The sequence below is a fragment of the Petaurus breviceps genome, unplaced genomic scaffold (assembly GCF_028583685.1).
Source record: "Petaurus breviceps papuanus isolate PSGF00001 unplaced genomic scaffold, PetGlider_PUasm1.0 120, whole genome shotgun sequence".
In the NCBI taxonomy this organism is placed as follows: Eukaryota; Metazoa; Chordata; class Mammalia; order Diprotodontia; family Petauridae; genus Petaurus; species Petaurus breviceps.
In genome coordinates, this window is record NW_027185627.1 from 4,332,756 (window position 1) to 4,354,798 (window position 22,043).

Sequence of the window (22,043 nt, forward strand, 5' to 3'; positions counted from 1 at the left end):
GTTGAGGTGGGGCTTGCTGCTGGCTTGCTGGGATGCTTCCTGTCCAGGAATGTGCTCCACTTTTACTAGAGACAGAACTTTCTTGCTAATCTTCCAAGTTTCTTGGACTCAAAAATAGTTTCACCTCATCTTTTTGCTGGTTCTGCTATTCTAGGTTTTGTTTTGGGGTGTTATTTTATGCTTGTTGGGAGGTGAATATGGGTTATGGTGATTTATAGCTTACTCCACCATCTTGGTTCCTGGAAGTAGATCCATGGGATCATTTTAAATAGAGTTTGGGTTATGTGCCTTTGATTTCCTGGTCCTATGCTTCAAAGTTTCTTGCTTTTGATTTCACAGAATCCATCTGGCCTGCCCAGCATTGCTGTGTGCTGGGTTGTATGTTGTCTACATGGGAGCAAGCTGTCATTGACTAGCACAACTATAGCTATACCATCTTGGGTCTGACACATGGCTTTGCCCACCCTCTTGTACAGCTGGCTAAATGGTAAGGAGGGGGTCTTGAGACTTAGTGATAAACTGGTCACTTTGGACACAGCTGGAGGAGGACTAAGGAAGGTGCAGTAGTGCAGAGAGGCATGGCAAAGTCAGCTTGTTGTGTTTTTGTAGGTGTGTAGGGAGCTGTTAGATGAGGAACCAAAAAATCCCCTGGAGTAGAGCCCCAGGACAGTATCTGCACAGACCTGGACTATTTTCCACAAGTCATTTGGATAAGCCCACTCTTGGCAATTCATTGCCCAGTGCCCTGAGATAGTTAATTACAAAGCTTGAATACTTAGTCACTGGCTGACCATAAGTAGTCATGGCAGTGATGGAGCAGGCCCTGGCATAGGAGTTGGACAAATGTATCCTTCCCAGGTATGAAAAGCTCTGTGGGCGCCTGTCAGATCTGAACTTGCGTGTGACCAATGCAATGAGAGAAGATCCTGGCAAAGAACTGGAATATAAGGTATGCAAGGCCCTTGGACAGACAATTAGGAGTGGAAGAAGGGGGAAAGGTTCACTGTGTGGGGAACTATATGCTTAGGAATGTTTGCAAAGGATTTTGAAAACACCAGGCACAAGGATATGTTTACTAACTATATTAGTATGCAGAAAGAGCAGGGTAAGTAAAACCTTTTCTCATCCATTCAGATGGTTCTATTTATCTTGAAACAACTCTGGAGGTTTCTTGTAAGATTCTGAGCTCTGACCGCTCCTGAGTTGGAAGGAAAAAGGGAATGTAATTTTCTTGGGCCCTGCGTCTATCCTCTTGGTCTCTACACTTCCCTGGTCCTTCCTAACTTTCTACCCCTGGTCTTCTTTCTAAAGCTTCTCAATGATTTTGTTGCAGAGCTGTGACCATCTATGACAAGCCAGCCTCATTTTTTACAAATATTCCCCCAGAGACACAACATCAGCTATTCATGAAATTGGGCCACACTTACTCCCCATTCAGAGCAAGGTATGTCTCCTATAACCCAAGTGGTTAGGTTGTTCTTTCTATAATCTTTGCCACAGTTTAAGAGAATTCAGATAGGATAAGAGTAGTGTTGACATTTCTCACCCATTATCTTTGGGAATTTGATGACAAGAAAGTCTGTGGGTATATGTCACCTCTGAGATCTCATAAGGATAAATAAGACTCTTTGTCTTGAGTCCCTGGTCCAGGATCTCTGTGTGGGAAACTGCTCTGGTTACACTGGTACAAGGAGGTGAACCACACTGGTTTCTCAGGGACTTCATCCACATCAAGGAGATGCTGGTTTGATCTCTACCATTTGATAATGTCCTTATCTCTGTTTCTGTATAGCACATAAGCCTTGGACCCAGTCTTTGAGAGAACTGCATTCACTGAGCTCAATCCTAGGAGCAGGAGGCTGATACAACTTGATGGGAAGCCAGCTTTGCTGGTCAGCAGCATGAGCTGGAGAGGTCCTGAGGCCTCTTTGAACTGGACACTTTGGGCATTACAGTATTGTCTCTAAAGGCCTGTTATACTGAGGGCTCTTTTTTTCTTGCTACTTCCTATTTTACTATTTCATATGTGAACATAAGTAATATTTTTAAATTTTACAACTTAGTATTTTTTTCCAATTCATGTAAAGATAAGTTTAACATTCATTTTTATGAGATTTTGAGTTCTAAATTTTTATCTCTCCCTTACCCCTGAAGACAATAAGCAATCTCATATAGGTTCTACACATACAATCATGTTAGACATTTCTACATTAGTCATGTTGTGAAAGAAGAATCAGAACAAAAGAGAAAAACCATGATAAAAAAAAAAACCAAAAAACAAAGTGAAAATAGTATATTTCAGTTTGCATTCAGATTCCATAGTTTTTTCTCTCACTATGGATAGCATTTTCCATCTTAAGTCTTTTGGAATTGTCTTGGATCACTGTATTGCTGAGAAGAGCTAAGTCTATTATAGATGATCATCACACAATGTTGCTGTAACTGTGTACAGTGTTCTCCTGGTCCTGTTCACTTCATTCTGCATTAGTAGTTGGAAGTCTTTCCAGGTTTTTTTGAAATACACTTGCTCATCATTTATTACAGCACAATAGTATTCCATTACATTCTGATACCATAACTTGTTCAGCCATTCCCCAATTGATGGGTATCTCTTCAATCTCCAATTCTTTGCCACCACGAAAAAAAAAAACACCAAACAAATTGCTATAAATATTTTTGTACATGTGGGTCCTTTCCCCTTTTCTATGATCTTTTTGGAATACAGACCTAGTAGTGGTATTGCTGGATCAAAGGGTATGCACAGTTTAGTTGAACTTTGGGCATAGTTCCAAATTCCACTCTAGAATGGTTGGATCTAGACAACAATGCATTAGTGTTCCAATTTTCCCACATCTTTTCCGACATTTGTGACTTTCCCTTTCTGTCATATTAGTCAATTGGATAGGTTTGAGGTGGTACCTCAGAGTTCCTTTAATTTGCATTTCTCTTATCAATAGTGATTTTTTTCATATTACTATGCCTTTGATTTCCTCATCTGAAAACTGCCTTTGAACATTTATCAACTGGGGAATGAAACATTTATCAACTGGGGAATGACTTTTATTCCTATAAATTTGACTCAGTTTTCTAAATATTTGAGAAATGAGACCTTTATCAGAAACACTGGCCTTAAAAATTGTTTCCCAGTTTTCTGCTTTCATTCTAATCTCGGCTGCATTGGTTTTGCTTGTGCAAAACCTTTTTAATTTAATGTAATCAAAATTATCCATTTTGCATTTCATAATGTTCTCTACTTCTTGATTAGTATCCTTGTTGATCCTTTAGGGTTTGAACAATGGATCATTGATGGAGCAAACTTCCCATCTCTAGTCTGTGTGACAACCAGTGCCCTGTGTTTCCTTGTGTCTTTATTACTGTACATAGTGAATGTCAGTCAGGAAGTATTTAAAATTGCTTAAGAGACAGACAGGGAAACTATCTTGGATTCTATTTTAAAAAGTTCATCTTATGGGCATTTAAAAGAGATTAGTTGTTTGCTTGGTGGGATTCCTGAACCATCTGTAACCTGCCTCCTATTGACTGTTTGGAGTGAGATGGGGGGAAGAGGAAGTTAGCTTTACTAGTGAGTTAGCCTCCTGAATTTCCTTTTTGCCTCCCCCCCCCCTAAGTTTTTTATTTTTTTTTTTTACAACATTCATCTCCAAAAGATTTTGAGTTCCAAATTTTTCCCCCCTCCCCCCCCCCCCGCCCCAAGACAGCAAGCATACTGATTACCTCTTCCCCCAGTCTGCCTTCTCTTACATCCCTCTCATCCCCCCCCACCCCTTGCTTCCTTATCCCTTGCTTTCTTGTAGGGCAAGATGGATTTCTATACCCCATTGCCTGTATGTCTTATTTCCCAGTTGCATTTAAAAACAATTTTTTAACATTTGTTTTTAAAACTTTGAGTTCCAGATTCTTTCCCTTATTCTCTTCTCACCCCCCACATTGAGAAGACAAGCAGTTCAATATAGGTTATACATGTGTAGTTACACAAAACATTTCCATAGTAGTCATATTGTGAAAGACTAGCTGTATTTCCCTCCATCCTATCCCACCTCCCATTTATTCTATTTTCTCCTTTGACCCTGTCCCTTTTCAAAAGTGTTTGCTTCTTGCTATTCCCTCCCCCAATCTGCTCTCCCTTCTAATACTCTTCCCCCCTACTTTCCTATAGGGTAAGATACCCAATTGAATGTGTATGTTATTCCCTCCTTAAGTCAAATCCAATGAAAGTAAGGTTAACTCATTCCCTTTCACCTCCCTGCTTGTCCCCTCCATTGTAACAGCTTTCTCTTGCCTCTTTTATGTGAGACAATTTACCCTATTCTATCTCTCTCCCTTTCTCCTTATCCCAATATAGTCCTCTCTATTTTATTTTTTAGATATCATTCCTTCATACACAACTCATCTTGTGCCCTCTATATATACATATACACACATATATACACCTATAAATACATATGTACATATACATACACATACATACATATACATCTTCACACAGACATGCATAATACATATATATATATATATATATTCCATTCAACTATCCTAATACTGAGAAAAGTCTCATGAGTTATAAATATCATCTTTTCATGTAGGAATGTACACAGTTCAACTTTAATAAGTTCCTTATGATTTCTCTTTCCTGTTTACCTTTTCATGCTTCTCTTGTTTCTTGTATTTGAAAGTCAAATTTTCTGTTCAGCTCTGCTCTTTTCATTAAGAATGCTTGAAAGTCCTCTATGTCATTGAATGTCCTTATTTTCCCTTGAAGTATTATACTCAGTTTTGCTGGGTAGGTGATCCTAGCACCTTTGACCTCTGGAATATCATATTCCAAACCCTTCGATCCCTCGATGTAGAAGCTGCTAGATCTTGTGTTATCCTGATTGTGTTTCCACAATACTCAAATTGTTTCTTCCTGATTGCTTGTAATATTTTCTCCTTGACCTGAGAACTGTGGAATTTGGCTATAATATTCCTAGGATTTTTCTTTTTGGGATCTTTTTAAAGAGGCAATTGGTGGATTCTTTCAATTTTTATTTTGCCCTGTTGTTCTAGAATATCAAGGCAGTTTCCCTTAATAATTTCTTGAAAGATGATGTCTAGGCTTTTTTTTTTTTTGATCGTGGCTTTCAGGTAGTTCAATAATTTTAAAATTCTCTCTCTTAGATCTATTTTCCAGGTCAGTGATTTTCCCAATGAGATATTTCACATTGTCTTCTATTATTTCATTCTTTTGGATCTGTTTTTATAATATCTTGATTTCTCATAAAGTTATTAATTTCCATTTGCTCCATTCTAACTTTGAAGGAATTATTTTCTTCAGTGAACTTTTGAACTTCCTTTTCATCTGGCCAATTCAGCTTTTCTAAGGCATTTTTCTCCTCATTGACTTTTTGGACCTCTTTTGCCATTTTAGTTAGTCTATTTTTTAATGTGTTTTTTTTCTTCAGCATTTTTTTTTGGGGGGGGGTCTCCTTTAGCAAGCTGTTGACTCGTTTTTCATGATTTTCTTGCGTCACTCTCATTTCTCTTCCCAATTTTTCCTTTACCTCTCTTACTTGATTTTTAAAACCCTTTTTGAGCTCCTCCATGGCCTGTGACCAATTCATATTTTTCTTTGAAGCTGCTGACTTTGTTGTCTTCTTCTGGTTCTATGTTTTGATCTTCTTTGTCACCAAAGAAGGATTCTCTAGTATGTTTGCTCATTTTCCTGGTCTATTACTTGACTTTTGAGTTCTTTGCTACAGTGGAACTCTGCTTCCAGAGTGAGAGTGCTGTGTCCCAAATTTTTGGGGTTTAGTGCTGCTGTTGTCAGAGCTACTTCTAGGCACCTGCCTCAGAAATGTGAGGACTGCCTCTCCACATCCACTACAAGCTTTGCCATGCCAATGCTCTTACTCACCTTAGGACTGCTACCCAAGACTGCGACCCAGATCCAAGCAGGGCAAAGCAGGAGAATCCTGCCTCAGTGCCAGCAAAGAGATTCTTGCAGTTGCCCTCTGATCAGCTGCTTGGTCCCCCCACCATCTGTGGGCCTGGAGCTCGAGAAGCAGAAGCTGCTGTTGCTGTTGCTACTGCTGTTGCAACAGGCAGACACCATCTCCACTGCTCCAGAGACAGGGGCCCAACCACATTCTTCTCTTACTCAGGTCCAACAGAGTTTCTCCACAGACCTTTTACTTACTCTTTGGTGTCTGTGGGTTGAGAAGTCTGGAAACTGTCATAGCTGCCAGTGATTCAGTCCCTTGAGGTCTGCTCTGGCCATTTGTGCCATTGGTCTGTGCCAGCACATCCCACGCAGGACTGTGCTTGGCTCCCAGCCTGGTGCGATGGGCTCTTTCTGTTGGCCTGCCAGGCTGCCTTCAGTGGGAGATTTGTTTCACTCTGTCATTTTGTGGGTTCTGTAGCTCTAAAATTTGTTTAGTCATTTTTTACTGGTGTTGGAGGTAAATGGAGGATGAATTCAAGCAAGTTTCTGCTTTTATTCTGCCATCTTGGCTGTGCCACCCCCCACTCTCCCCAGTCTTCTGAATTTCTTAAGGTCTTTTGGGCTTTTGATCTTATTTATGAATGGGAGCAAGAAAGAATCCTGACTTGGAATGCTAAACTAAGGCCCACAGAGTAATAAGTTTCCACGAGAGGGACTATCTATTTCCAATGTAGGATTGCTAAATGAGGGATGAAAATTGCTCAAGTTTTGGGATATGTTTGCAAGACACAGGGGGAGATTGAAGAACCATAACTGTGTTTTCCTATTCACCAAAGGGAAAGGGCCTCTTAAAGAGCATTATGGCCAAATCATCATCCAGATGTGCCTCAAGCACATTCAGATCTGCACACCATGGCTGGAAGCTGAAGATTATCCTTTGCTTCTAGGTAAGAGCAGCCTATGGAGAATAGGCTTGTCCTCTAAATGGAATGACACTTAAGAGATTATGGACTTGTGAGTTACCAAGCAAAAGGCTAACAGAGATATGCCAAGACTCTGTTGAGTGAAAGAGACCCTTTTAAAAAAAGTTTTGGAAGAGGTGCCTGATGGGTGGGTACAAATGACTGAACTTAAGTAAAAGGAGGCTTCTTTATGTCCCAGATGGGGCTCCCTAGACTGAGGTGCCACTGTCTCTCCTCTCCCCCATTCCCTGAAATTCCTTTGCAGTCTGCAGAATATGTTCTCTCTTCTCCCTGAATCTCCTACTCATTTATTATTGTCTGAAGGGCTCTGTCTGGCACAGTAGGATTTTACTCCTATCCTGCTTTTTAAGACCTGAATTATCTATCACCTAACTTCCAAGAAAATTTGAATTCTCTGTTTTGGCCACAAATCTGTCAGGGAGAGAGTTATTAATTAAATAATGCTTAGCATCTTTAAGAAAACATAAATTTGTCTTGCCTTTGAAATAAATCTTTCTCTTTAGTGGAGATCCTTAGAATTATTTTATCTCTTTGTAAATTTCAGCTTCCTATAGTCTGTGCTTACCAGCATGTTTTTCTAGTGGCTTATGTCAATTTTGAACACTCCCTTTGGGGTCCTTTTAAGTAAGATGGTTGGAGATTTTGATACTTTAACCCACATCCCAGCTGTTGCCTATAGACCCAGTAGTTCTAGCCTCCAAAGCCCCATTTAGGACTGTTTAATAGATTGGTTTATTTTTCTTTTGGCAAGATCAGCAGATCTTGGTGCCTGCCTCCATAAATCCTTCAGTACTTGGATCTTCCCATGAAGCTGGTGGATATGTTTGGATGCTGCTTACCAGTTTGTTCAATACATTTTCAGTGGTAAGGATTTTAGAATTTGTATATTTTAAAACAAAGGGGAAGGGTTTGTCAAAGTTACCTTGTACAGTACCTAAACCTTTTCCATGTATTTAGAGCTTCTGTAGGTGAACTGAACTCTACGTGCAGTCTGAGCCTGTCACTGTTTCACAGGCAATGTGCCCTCTATGGAGTGTAATCACTAGTGTGGCTGATCCTGTCTTTGAGGACCTCTATTTATCAGATCCATACTATAATGAACAAATAAAAAAGATTTTTTTCATTCCATTTGTCTTTAGAAGTAGAAGATCATTACAGGGTAGTAGAGTGATCCTTTGTTTCTTCTTCCAAGGCTGATTTCAGTTTTTTCATGATTCTTTTTTGCAGTTTACACAAACTTGTGATACACAGAGAAAATCACATGGTCTTTATGGACTCTGAGGAGCTTGCAGATCAGCTGAAGGTTGGGCTTGGAGTCTTCAACTCCATTGCCTTCTACCCTGATTCTCATGTTGTCTAGTCTCATTTGCTAATGTTGTCCTTGGGGGAAATGGTAAAAGAAAGCTAGGTTTCTGGGGTCTCACTGCCTGATGAGGGGAGGGAGAAGAGGCACAGTGTGGTAGAGCCTTCATGTTTTGTTTTTTGTTTTTAGATGCTCTTCAGGCCCTCATCTTTTGTTTCTCTTTTGTAGATGTTCTTCTTAGAATTTTCCAGTCCTAATAATAGACCGAACCATTTCAGAAAAAAAACCTTAAGGAATCAAAGCAGCTTTGCTGGGATGAGATTTGGGAGGGGGCTCTGTTCCCATTGTTTACTCACACTTGAGGGATTTGGCCAAAGACTTAAATTCAATAAATATCTTTTAAGTAAGAACTTGCTGTGCAACACACCATGCTAAGGTGATGTAGATAAAGTTGAAAAAATTACATTTTTTTAAGTTATATATAGTTTTACAGAGGGAAGAAACATGTCCATGAAGTATAATATATTAGAAAATGATTATATAGAAGAGGTAAAAGAACGTCTTGAGATTCAGAGAGGAACTAATTTTTGTGGAGGGGATTATGAAAAACTTCATGGGAGAAATATCTAAACTAGGCTATGAAAAATAACAGTACCTTACATTCACGTAACACTTGAAGTTTTCCAAAGGCAAAGCAACAATCAGCAGGATAAGAGGTAGTCAGGGTCTGGGCCAGAGCAGTAGCAATGGAAAGCAGTTGTTGGAATGGAAACTATGGAAACTAATTGTTATTTTGGGAAGTGAAAAGATTATTTCAGAGATGACAGAGATGTTTTAAGCTAGGGAAGATAATAAAATTGTTCATATGTAGAGAAAAAAAGGAGAAGTAGGTTTTTTTGTGGAACAAAAGTTTAATTTGTTAAAAAATTTTTTTAAAAAAGCATTTATTTTCTCTCCCTCTCATCCTTCTCCTACCCCCAAATAAACAAAAACAATTTTAAAAACTTTCACAACAAATATACATAGCCACATAAATCAAATTCTTGCATTGGCCATGTCCAAGAAAATTATGCCTTTTTCTACATCTTGTGTCCATCATCTTGTTAGAGGTGGTAGCATGCTTCATCATAGGTAGGTTCTCTGGAATTGTAGCTTGTCATTGCATTGATGGGAGTTCTCAAGTCTTTAAACCTTGCTTTTATAATGCTATTATATAAATTCTTTTCCTAGTTCTACTCATTTCAATCTGTATCAGTTGTTACAGGTCTTCCAAGTTCTGTCTGAAATGTCCATTTGGTTTTTTTTCTTTTTGATGCAATAACCTTCTATTCCATTCACATGCCATAATTTGTTTGGCTCTTCCCCAGGAGATTGGCAGCTCTTTTTTTTTTTTTTTTTACAAAAAAAAAAAGTTATAATATTTTTTTTTTAGATAGAGTACTAGACCTGGAGTCAGGAAGACCTGAGTTCAATTCTAGCTTCAAACATTTCCCCCGCTGTGTCCCCCTGAGCAAGTTACTTAACTACCACCTTAGTTTCCTTATCTGTAAAACAGGAATAATAACAGCACTTACCTCCCAGGGTTGTTTTGAGGATTAAATGAGAAAATATTTACAAAGTGCTTTGTAATCCTTAAAGTGATGTGTGTGTGTGTATGCCAGCTAAATATGAATGGTACCATAGATGGAGCACTGGACTTGGAGACAGGAAGACCTGACTTTAAATTCTGCCTCAGACACTCCTTAGTTAGGGGACCCTTGGTTAATCACTTAATCTCTCTGTGTCTCAGTTTCCTCATCTGTAAAAATGGTGATAATAATATCACCTACCTTCCATTGTTATTATTAAGTTCAAAGAATTTAACATATGAAAGACTTTGCAAACTGGAAAGCACTATAGAAATGCTAGCTGTTATTTAGCTATTATTTCTTTGATGTCTTGGGGGCATAATGAGTTTAGTTTTAGACTTGTTGACTTTGAAGTGCTTTGCAGGAGGCAGTTAGAAATTTGGTTGTAGAAAGCTTGAGGACATGGAGATGTAGATTTGGGAATCTTCTTTGTAGAAGTGATAGCTGAAGCGGTGAGTATGTGATTCTGGTACAAGCATAAAATGAAAAGCCTGAGGAGAAAACCTTAGGGGAATATTCATATTTAGAAGGGAAACTTTAAGAAAAAAATGAGGGGTTTAGACTTTATCTTTCAGGTCCCTTCCGACTCTAAAATGCTATAATTCTTCCTTATAATTTAAGTCAGAGAAGAAATGATGGGAAGAAAGAAATTCTTCCAGATGGAAAAGAAGGACGCTGAGGTAGTTAATATCAGATGACCTTGACTATCTCAGGAAAATAGGAAAGGCCATGAGGGAACAAAGAGTTAAGGGGTGAGATTAGGTGTTTGGGGACATTAGAAAAGTCTGAAATGTCCAGAATGGAGAAAATGATAGGTGATAAACTGATGAATGAAGGAATCACCAAGGGCCCATATGAGGCCAGATAATACAAATACAACATGTTAGCATATTTAGAATTGTCTCTTCTAACACTTGATAGCCCAGAAGCTGAAATAACCTACTGGCACTTATCTAAGGTTAGAGGTGGCAAATGGAGGAAAGTGAAAGGTCAATAGGTACCAGGATGCTAGTGAGAGCATGTTTTAAATGGCTGAGAAAAGGCTTTTGAGGGTAGCAAGGAGAGCCGAGGGCCCAGGAGTTAAATTCAATCTGAATGAGGGAGGGAGGCTATATAGAGAAGGGAAGTTCAGAGATAAAAATATTAGAGGTTGAAATGAAATGTGTGCTAATGTTAAAATGGGGGGAAAAAGCCCCATTCTGATAGTTTTATCTTTATAGGTAAAATACTTGTATTTTTACTCATTTTTAGTCCCTAGATTTACAGGGAGTTGCTCACAGAGCAATACGTACATGTTACATTTCCTTTTTCCTTATAAGGAAATAATTGGTCCATTGATTCAAGTTTTATGCAAGAGCTCCAAAATAGAACTTTTTCCTAAATCTTTACTATAGCCTTGAAATATTTGCACAATCTATACCAATAATTTTAGAATTACCATCTCTGAATGTTTTTCATATGGAAACAATTTCTGGTTGTGACTAGGAAGTTTCTGCCATTCAATCCCAACTTTACCTAGAAACAAACAGAAAATGTCTTAGTACAGTGGTTTAGAGGGAGGCATTAGAGAAAGGCTGTCAGTATAGAGCTGTGTGCTTTGTACTTGCCATCCATACTATGTATTAACACTTCTGTTCAAAATTACTGTTTTCCTTAACCTGTGAGAACATCAGATTCTGACCCTTGCAAAGATTTTTTGATTATTTTTTGTTCCTAATGAACAAAATGATATGAAATGTGATTTATGTAATACCATATATCAATACTTTGATGAGAATAAAAAAATATTAAGAGTAGAAATGTCACTTTAGGGATAATGTACCAATTTCCCATTGCTATTGGGTTTTAGCTAAAATCCACAGTAGAGAAGAACCATTACAGAATTCATTATGTTTATGTTGTCCTGGGTCATTATTTCTATAAGGCCTTCTACCTTAAGAAGAGGGTGTTAGCACATAAAAGTGTTTGTTAAACTTGATTTCTAATAAGATACTTGTGAAATGCAAACATATTTTTATTTACTAATGGCTGCAATGACAGTAGAAGCACTTAATTACTTGTAAGAATAGGATAAAAAAAACCCCCACTAAGTGTGCTAATTGCTTCCTGCTGTTAGCTGTAGGATGGAAACTGAACTTATAAGAGCTCTGTTCCTTAACAGTAATTCTTTTTTGGCTGTTGTACCATCAGATACACTGGAAGGGTAGAGAGAGGTCTGGGGAATATTGTGTTGAATAATAAATTTACATTTAGCTTTAGGGCTTAAGGGAAGGAAGAAATTAAGGAAAAGGGTAAGGGATTTAAATAAAAGTAATATGCTTAAGTCATTATTGGAGGCTAGAAGTCGTTTTAGTTGTGTAAGTAATAAAAATCTATGAGACAGAACTCAAATACCTACAAGATTTCTCTGTTTGATTCTTGGTAGCAGACCTTGAATCATTCTTTGCTTTAGCACTAGATACATCTATTCTGGGAGTTAATTCTTGTTGCCAGAGCAATTGCCATCAATAATAATTTCTAATAGGGGTCACTGGAGCCATATCATTCTTTTTCTCTCCACTCTTCTGGCCTCCTTGCTTTACCTTCTCCAATTCCACTTTGTACATATTTAGTACAGGCTAGATCTGTCTTCTTGAGGAAAGCAACGAGACTAAAGGTATTCTCAGCTCCACATCAATGTACTTACCGAGTTCCGTTTTGAACAGCTGGTAAGTGTCTGGGTTCCGTATAGTGAAAGCAATGTACACCTCTGGAGATCTCTGATCTGCCTGGCAAGCAGAGAGCTTCTGCAGCACTCCAATGAGGGAGAGGATGATCTCTGGATCATATAGCACATCTACAATGAGAAACTCAGATTATAAAATTCCTTTTAATTTTATTACTTAAAAATAGAAGTGTTACGTACCTTCTTGACTTAGGAAGCAAAGCTAGAGCCTGGAGACATTTCAACATTTGTTTTATGCTTCATTAAGGTGAAGGAAAATTACTCAGATTAAAAAGGAATTTTAGGAGAAAAGTTCATTTTCAAACTCTTAAAAGGTACTATCAAAAAATAAAAATCACAGTTAATGACTTGTACCTATAAATATATTTATATAATCTTTTTAGATGACTGGCCAATATAAAAGATGCCTAGTGAAACAAAACTTGACTGTTATCCTTAATCATTTCTATATTCTAAGATCAATATGGTGAAAAAGACCCCTAGGTTTGGACCTGTGTAGGACCTGACTTTGAATCCTACTCTGCTGCTTACCATTCTATAACATGGCAACAACTCATTAACCTCTCTTACCCTGATAGATAAAAATGAAGAAGCAGTTTGAGGCCCCTTCCAGCTTTTATTTATGATACTATGTTCTGATGATTTTTCAGTTCTAGTTTACTAGAATGACTACAGCCCATGACTGGGAGGAAAGAAGACTTTAAAAAAAAAAAATTCTTTAAAAACAACTGGATGAAATGCCCTGTTCCTACACTGGGGTGGCTGAAGGCCTCACAACGAAATGGGAGAATCAACCAGCCTATACAACAGAAATAAAGAATCACAGAATTTTAGAGTTGGCAGGTAGACCCTCAAGAGACTTCAGTCAGAGATGCAAACCAGGTCCTGTGTGAACAAAAGATGAGAAGAACTAGACTATTGAGGCCAGTGTATTGTGGCCTCCTAATATGATCAGTGAACAACATTGCTTTTCTCCATGAGTATTTCTTAAAATGGTCCTTGTCTTTGAAGCTATCTTCAAGTCTTGTTACCCAAGTAGGGATGTCTGTAAAGTGTTTTGGCAACAGAAGGTGCAATATGAATATAAGTTGTTTAAGAAGCAGGGTGTTAAGGTAGAAAGGTCACTGGGCTGGGAGTTAGAAGAATTACTAGCTGTGTGACCATGAGTAAGTCAGACTCTCATTTTACCAATGAGTAAACCATGACTCAGAGGTTAATAATACACTATTTATCCCAATAGCATTGAAGGGAAGAGAACATGTTTCTCATGTTCTCTGGACAAGATAGGCTATGGAGGCAGGTAGCCAAAAATGCCCCCAAATCTCAGCAGAGATGTTTTCAGTAGGGCCTTCTAAGAGTCCTAAGTAGTGAATTGCTAATACTCTCAAAGTAAGGTGCAGAGCAAGAAACACCTCTGCTGAAATGATGAAATAAAAATCTCTCTAGTTAACTGTAACCTGTTTAAAGGGTCAGACTTTCTGCTAGGAGTCCTGGGGAATTTCACCTCAAACTGGTATCTGGGACATAACTGTTCATTCTCTTAGTGGGCAAAACCAGAGATCATTCACCTGATTCATACATGAAATGAATCTGAATAGCTTAATCTAAAATTAGGATGTTATGCATCTAGTAACTCATGGTTTCCAATGGTAACAATCCCTTGTATTTACTTCACTCTGGGGAATGAAGAATAATTTCCCAAACATTCAATCAAGTTTTCTTGTTCTTAATAGTTTCCACCACTGTACCCCTTCTCTCTTAGCCTGGGGGGTAGATCAAGCTGAATTTCTCATCTCTAACTTGATGTGTCTTGGTCAATACCTGCTGCAATGATGACATCTGGTTGGAAGACAGAGAGTTGTTCTGTAGTAACTAGGTCCCAGTCCAACTGAACAGCCATCACAGTGGGTTTTGGTGAGGCCAATGTACTGACTGAATGTTGCAGGGGTGCTGTGGAATCTGGCTTTAGCAAGAAGCCATTTAGGAGGATATTTCCTTTGAGTTGCTGAAGAACCTGACTGTGACAGTCACTGAAGATATATGCTTTGGGAGAGCACATCTTGCAAATAGCCAGGCCTGTAAAACCAATTCCACTTCCAAGTTCCAAGACTGTTCTAGGTGTGAGAAGTGAAGAAAGGCAGCAAATTAGTATTTCTGCAAGTATTGACCTACTTTTCCCCCTGTTTGCCTCAGCTCCTGTCCCATCTGTTACCTGTTAGTGAAGGCTGCTGGGTTTTCTATGGCCCATTCAGCAAGGTAGAGAGCAGCATCCCATGTGACCAGGCCTGTGGTCCCCTGAGAAATGATTGCTGTACTTTCAGAGAGTGAGACTGAATTTCCAGAGGGCTGGTAGAGAGAGAAAGTTCTTTAATAAAATAAAACCACTTGCTTCTTTAAATATGAAATGAACAGCAAATCATCACAAATCGCAGTTAGAGTCTTCTTTGACTCCCTGAATTACCCATGACATGTCCCTCTGGCCATTAAGGCTTTTATAAACTAAACAACTGGAAGGGGAACATTCACATTGTCTTACCTTTGTGGTTCCCCATATATAGCGCCAAGAACACTATTTGGATTGTTGGTTAAGACTATGTATGGCATTCAGTCACAGAATCTTTATGTTTTCAGGAAAATTAATTGAATAATTTGATGAGTTGTTTCTGCTTGTTCTTGAAGTGTATACGTATATCATATATCTCACATGGACTAATGACACTTTCTGGAATTAGTGTCCTGTGAGATGACATTTGTGCCACTAGAGATGAGACACTTTTGCTTACCAAGTAAAAAGCATTTCTTCAGTGCCTCCCTACCCTGTGGCAGAAACTCTTCTAATTGCTCAGGATGTGGAGAAAAAGTGAACTGGTTCCTGCCCGTAAGAATTTATAATCTGGTCAGAGACAATGTGAGTGTGTTGTGTGGGCATCTGCATATGTTGACACATGCTACTTACACTTATGTACACAATAACTACAAAGTAATTGGAGGAGGTGAGGGGGTTGCACTAGCAACTGGGGAGATCAGAACTGCTTCATATACAGATGTCATCTGAGTTTCACTTTGATGGAAATGAGGAAAGTCTAAGGGACGGAGGTGAGGAGAGAATGCATTCCAAGCACGGGGGGACAACCAATGCACAGGCATGGAGCTGGGATGTGGAGTGTTAAATGTGATGGATTGTTGGCCCATTTTGGACACTGTGTACATGAAGGGGAATAATGTGGGAAAGGCAGGGCTGGTTCCTGAGTCAAAGTGTAAGGAAAGTAGGTGAAACTGTCCTACCAGCAAATAATTCCGGTGGCACTGGGTGGATTCCTCAGCACAAAGAATTTCAGCTAATGCTTCATAGAGTTCATCCAAAGGCTCTGTGTGAGCAGCCTCATGCTGTGGATATACAAGAGGGAGCAGGAATTCAAGGATTCAGCTAAGAGGATTAAATGACAATTATTAATTGTTTCTTTGTTAGGTAGTAAAGAATGGTGTGACTGACAGCCTCTCCTGTCCACCCAGCTATGGTAGGTCTATTGTCTCTGAGTTCCCATCCTGGAAGCTTACACTGGAAGATAAAGGTGTGTTTGTGAGCTTAGATTCTGCATCAGCCAACATATAATCATCATCTTGAAGCCTATTTGCCGGTAGCGAAGAAGGAAGTTTGGCCTCTTCCTAAAAATCCAATCCATGTTTTCAGGGAAGATCAGGAAGGTTCCAGAAACTCTGTTCACCTTCAGAGCACACACTGCTCTGGTTCAGGAAATTCTCCATCAGGGAGAGTTAATGTAAGTTCTTTACCTTTTTAATTAGCTCAGAGAGGAAGCACCGAGTATATTTCACTGATGGTGGATGTTTCACACACAGTGGATGCAGGACAGTCTGTGACAACAAACAAGATGTTGTTAATGAAACTAGTCTTTTAATCTATTTTATTATTCCTTAGTTTTGCAAGCTTTAATTTAGAGGCAGAACCCCAAACTAGGTTGATAAACTTAAAGTAATGAGATCTTGAAGGCAGGGCCTGTCTTTTATATTTGTATTTCTAGTGTTTAGCAAAGTATCTGACAATATAGTAGGAATTTAATACATTCTTGTAGATTTTTCTTTTGGCCTTCTGGAGGGCAATTGGGGTTAAGTAACTTGCCCAAGGTTACACGGCTCCAGGGCCGGCGCTTTATTCACTGCGCCACCTAGCCACCCCTTCATTCTTATAGATTGATTATTGTTTCGGAGGAGAATGGAGGGTGGGCACATATGTTTATAACCATAACCATACTTGATATGCTCAGAAGGTTGACTCAGAATTCAAAAGTGATATCACAAGAAATATGTTTCACTGGAGAAAGGAATGCTGAGAGAAGTGCTTCTACATCCAGAGAAAGACCCTGACCTCTGGTAGGAGCCGAAAGCACATTGACTCGGTCCAGATTTCCTTTGAGCTGCCAATAAGCGAAACAAAATAACACTGGATTATTATGAAGAAAACCTGCAACTGAGCAAATCTACAGGTATGTATAATTAAGAGATTATAGTTCTAACAAATTATCTTATTTGGTAGATAATGTGAAACAATATAATTGCAATTAGAATGTACCCTATTTTCTATTGGCTTAAACTTTCAGACAATGTTCTATTTTAAAGCAGCTGTGGTTAAGGTATTATTCTCTTTGGAGCCAGCACCAGGGAAACTGATTCCCTTTACTTTCTTGTACCTTCTTCCCTCTTCTTTGCTTTGGCTGCCCAGAGCCCTTCTAGCTTGCTTGACTCTTCACTTCACTTGGATGAAATGAGAGTCACCAAGTCTATTTCTTCTGGTAAGAGAGAAGACCATCAAGGCCTTACCCTCTGTCCCCATACTGCACCTGATTTTTTGATGAAAACTAAGAATGCCTGAACCTTGCCACCCACCCTGTTAGCTTTTTCCATCTGCCTTATAGTTGAACTTCCTTTTATGTTGTTTCTTTCCAATTAGAATGTGGGTTCCTTGAGAAGAGAGGACATCTCCATTTTCCTATTTATATACCCAGTGCTTGGCTCATGGTAAGCTTTTCACCACTTTTCATTTATTTTCCTTTACACAAATGCCTCTTCTGTGTGTGGAGAACTCAAAGTAGAAATCAAAAGTGTAGTACTGCTCTATTTTTCTTCTGAGGGAAATTGTTGGGCCCAATTTCTGTTTTTCCCTGTTAGTTATTTTTATCTTTTTCCTCTTTTCTCATTCTTTCTAAGTCTTTTTCATACTGTTAATCTTGTGTTGCTAAAATAAAAAGCAAAGTCTGTATAAGTATATGTGATTTATACTTCCATTATGCAAACAAGGGTAAGCTCTTAAGTGCAAGTTAAGCAAAGGTAGAGTGACTGCCTCGTATATAGCAGCTCACACAAGAAACCTAAATAGAGAGCAGGTCTCAGAAGCAAGAAAACTTGAGTTCTAGTCCATCCTCTGACACATACTATCTCTACAAATGTGGACAAGTCACAGCCTCAGTGGCCCAGACAACTTTTTTTCCAATTAACAAGGTTTTTTTCTCCTCCCTCCTTCTTACCCCTTTTCTTTTCTTCCCTGGAAAAATTTCCTCCTCTAAATCCTGGTAACAAATATACATAATCAAACAAAACAAATTGTTATATTGTGCATACACAAAAATGTCTTTTTCTGCCAGGAGGTGAGCAGCATTTTCCCCTACTCATCTTCTGGACTGAGCACTGCATTATGGTTGATCATTGCATTAACAAAAGATGTCTTTCCAAACTGTTCATTTCTAAAATGTTGTTAGAATATAAATCGTACTCTTGCTTTTACTCACTTTATTCTTCATTAGTGTTCATACAAGTGTTTCCAGTTTTCTCTAAAACCATCCCTTTAATCAACTTTTTGACTCAGGCAGTTTTCTGAGACTACAAATTCTAGATGGGTTGCCAGGAGGTAAAGAGTTTCCATGCCTGAGTACCCTAAACAAATGGCATCATAGGTCTGGACCAAAATTAGAATTTACAGGGCCAAGGCAGATCTCTTTACACTTGAGTAAAGTGTACTATTACACTCATGTATAGTCTTTGTCCCCTAAGTTTCTAGGTAAAATTTAAAAATCTATTAAGCAGTTATTAAAAGCTACAAGACTATATAGCACCTGCCATCTCTGTGATGCAGATGGTCTTAAAAAATGCATTAAATTCCCTTCCCTCAAGTATATTTTTATATAGTCTGATAGCTTCATCCATGGAAACAAAGCATCCTAAACTGTTTATTGTGCTGATACTCTAATACAGGTGGCAACACATCTTTGCAGAGACTCAGTTTGCCTGAATGTCTCAAAGTGAGATGGCATTAAAATCTGTTTCTTTGTTTTTTACCTTCTGCAAAATATTCAGCAGCAGCTCAGAATCCAATGAATTCTTTAATTTTTCTTCAAGGCTCTATTCATAGGAGAGAAAAAACATGAAGAAAAATGTCAAGGACATTTTCAGAGGAACATTAAACTTTTAAAATGGCACATTTTGCTAAAGAATGTTATGATTCACTAGAGACCCTGGGCTAAGAGGAAGTGGAAACCATAACCAGAAAGCATGACCTCGATATGTTAGACATTATCCATGAAGAAAAGGAGAGGAAACAAACAAACAAAAAAAGTCAACCCCAAATCACTGGTTTTCATACAGCTCATTCAAAACCAAACTTTTAGAGCCAGAAGAAGAGATGATAGTGATCATAGAGTTCAACTCCTTTTTTTATTTATAGGTGAGAAAGACAGGCTCCTCATATCAATTAATATGGAAACATCTTTCCATATTAATTAGCTGTTAACTTATGCCTAACCAAAGAAAGCTATTTTCAATAGGCCTGTTTAGGTCCTGGATAAGAAGTCTTTATAAACACAAGAACACCAAGCGCTTCTACATTCACCAGATTCTTGACTCCTCTCACAGGTTACTCAAGGTTAAAGAGGATGTACCTTGGCTATATCTTATGGCTGAATCAGGGCAATAACAATTTCTATGTTATCTTCTGAATGACTAATGTTCACAATATTGTTTACCACGATACTAAAGTTACTGAGATAACATAAATATCTACAATGGGCAATGAAATACTTTACGAGGTATAAACCAACCTGTAATATTCAGAAGGTATAGCCACAGTTAGTTCAGTCCACATCAAAGTAATTATAAGTGAAAACACTTTACATCATAATTATAATACTGGCAGAATGAAAATGTGCTGCCAGAGCAGTATTAAATGTACTAAGTCCTTAAGACAGGGTTCTCTCTCCTAATTTCCACTTCTTCCCTATGTTTCGGGGTATCATTTTGCCATATGTGGGAAGGCTATTTTATGTCTTTCTTACTTGCTGCCACCTCCTAGCAGTTTTGAAAATCTTAGTATGGGAGTAGTAATATGCTCCTTTTTCAATGAGGGGTATAATTGGCTTTGTTTAAAAAACAGCCAAATCTATCATGAAGTGTTGTTCATGATAATTATAATAGCAGCTGGCTAGCATTTATATAATGCTTTCGGGTTTGTGAAGTGCTTTACAAATACCTTATTTTATCCACAGGACAATGCTGGAAGGCACTATTATTAATTATCTCCATTTTAAAGTTGAGGAAACCAAGGCAGACAGAGGTTAAGTGATTTGCCCAGTATATAGGCAGCTGCAGTCTAAGAAAGAATTTGAACTTAGGTCTTGTGACTCCAAGTCAAGTAGGGGATCCTTGGGAGGTCAAGGTGAACGGCTTATTTTTCTATGAGTGTGCTAAGCTGTTCTTTGAGGCATTCATGCATTCAACAGGGTCTTAATAAGGACTTTACTATGTGCCTTCAGAGGCAGCTAGGTGGCTTGGTAGACAGCGGGCTGAGCCTGGAGTCAGGAAGAGCTGACCCTGGGCAAGTCACTTAACCTGTGTCTGTCTTAATCCACTAGAGAAGGAAATGGCAAACCACTCCAGGATCTCTGCCAAGAACGGTATGGCTCACGGAGTCCCAGACACGACTGAACAACCACAACATGTCTTCTGAGATTTCCTCTCGCCTACACTATCTGGTGGGCACAGCTGTTTGTACGGAATGTATGCTCCGGGAGGCAGGGAAGTGCTTTTGTTTCTTACTGTGTCGCCTGGCACATAGGAGGCGCTAAATATGCGCTTGTTGACTGACTGTCAATGGTCAGCAGCGGGAAGGGCGCGCGGAGGAGGCCGGCACAGCGGTTCGGGCCCTGGATTGCGGCTCGCAGCCCTTCCTCCCGTGCCGGGGCCAAGCCCGAGCCCGCAGCACCATCGCCCAGCCCGCCCGGCTCCTCGCGCCTTCCCTCCCGGCATCCCGCACCCCGCATCTCCGGCCCCAGTTCTATCCCCGGCCCCCGGCCTGGCCACAAGCCGCCCCCTACCCCACCTGGGTCCGGGCCCCCTCTCTCTGCCCGGCCAGGGCCTCCGGGCCGCGGCCTCCCCTTAGGGGGACTGCCGGACGCCCCGAGGGCCCGAAGACCTCCTCTTGCCCCCCCCCCCCCCCCGCTCCCTCACCAGCCAGGGGAAGGATGGCAGAGGCCGCGCCGCCAGGAAGCGGCGCTCGAAACCCTCGATCAAGCCGGCCGAGGACATGCTCTCTTCCCCCGCCAGCGTGCTGGAGGCAGCTGCGCAGTGCGGGCCTTCGCAGACCGGGGCGGGGTTAGGGAGGGCCTAACAGTCTGGGAACAGTGGTTGGCTTTGGAGGAGGGGTCTGTGGGCGTCCACATTTACCTTATAGGAAGGGGCTGTGGGGGCGAGTTTGTCTTTGAGGCAGGCATGGGGGCGGGCGTTTGCTTTAGAGGCGTCTGATAGGGTATTTGGTTTGGAGGCGGGGCTTGTAGGGCGGACATTTTCCTTGTGGGTGGGGACTGGGGGTGGTGCTTGTTTTACAGGCGGGCAGGGGGGTGGGCATTTGCTTTAGAGGTGGAGCCTGATAGATTATTTGGTTTGGAGGCGGGGCCTAGGAGAAGTACTTCCTCAAAGGCAGGGTTTGTGGTTTTACGTGTCTTTTGAAGAGGCCTCTGGCCCTGGGGAGGTGTTGATTTTGGGGGCGGGGTCTGAGAGGCGGGCATTTGAGAAAGCGACGTGGGGGGGAGTGGGGGAGTGGGAGGAGGGCCGCACTCCCTCCCTCCCTCCCATGCCCCCTCCCCGACTCTCCCCCTCCTCCCTTCTCCCCCCCCCCCCCCCCCCCGTAGTTTTGTTTTGGAGGAGGAGCCTGGGGACGGATCTTTGCCTTTGGAGGAGGGGCCGTAGGGACAGTGAGGGAGGGATTTGGAGGCGGGACTTGTCGGCCCTTTCCTGGGAGGCTTCGGTTGGAGGTGGGTATTTTCCTTTGAGGAGGGGCTGGGGGAGGGCCAGGACTGTGGGCAGACTTTTGCTTTGAAGGCGGGGCCCGAGGTAAGCAGGGCTTGGGATAGGTACTCTGAGGCGGGGCATTCGCTTTAGGGGAGGGACCTGTGATTGGGGA

The 22,043-nt window shown here is 40.4% G+C and overlaps 1 protein-coding gene and 1 pseudogene across 2 annotated transcripts; one reads left to right on the forward strand and one right to left on the reverse strand.

The window, feature by feature from the left end:
* Positions 1-306: 306 nt before the first annotated feature.
* On the forward strand, positions 307-9,232 carry LOC138162750 (chitobiosyldiphosphodolichol beta-mannosyltransferase-like; annotated as a pseudogene).
* Positions 9,119-21,238, reverse strand: LOC138162566 (protein-lysine N-methyltransferase EEF2KMT-like). 2 transcript variants are annotated; one of them, XM_069089869.1, is made up of 9 exons: positions 21,092-21,238; positions 18,929-18,991; positions 16,373-16,453; positions 15,866-15,967; positions 14,793-14,926; positions 14,402-14,694; positions 12,542-12,691; positions 11,294-11,370; positions 9,119-10,321 (listed from the first exon to the last, which is right to left on the reverse strand). In XM_069089869.1, exons 1-9 carry the CDS (start codon positions 21,167-21,169, stop codon positions 10,139-10,141), a joined length of 1,161 nt encoding a protein of 386 aa, XP_068945970.1. In that variant the 5' UTR covers positions 21,170-21,238; the 3' UTR covers positions 9,119-10,138. The 2 variants fall into 2 exon arrangements, with proteins under 2 accessions (XP_068945970.1, XP_068945979.1); XM_069089878.1 differs by lacking the exon at positions 9,119-10,321 and having other exon boundaries at positions 10,747-11,370.
* Between the last annotated feature and the right edge of the window lie 805 nt (positions 21,239-22,043).

Bases quoted from the DNA above. Each gene is read 5' to 3' on its own strand.
- LOC138162566 (XM_069089869.1), bottom strand. From the start codon at position 21,169: ATGTCCTCGGCCGGCTTGATCGAGGGTTTCGAGCGCCGCTTCCTGGCG. The intron at 16,454-18,928 runs GTAAAAAACAAA...TTGTTGTCACAG, and splicing joins TGCTGAATATTTTGCAGAAG to ACTGTCCTGCATCCACTGTG. The intron at 14,695-14,792 runs GTAACAGATGGG...TCTCACACCTAG, and splicing joins CCAGCAGCCTTCACTAACAG to AACAGTCTTGGAACTTGGAA.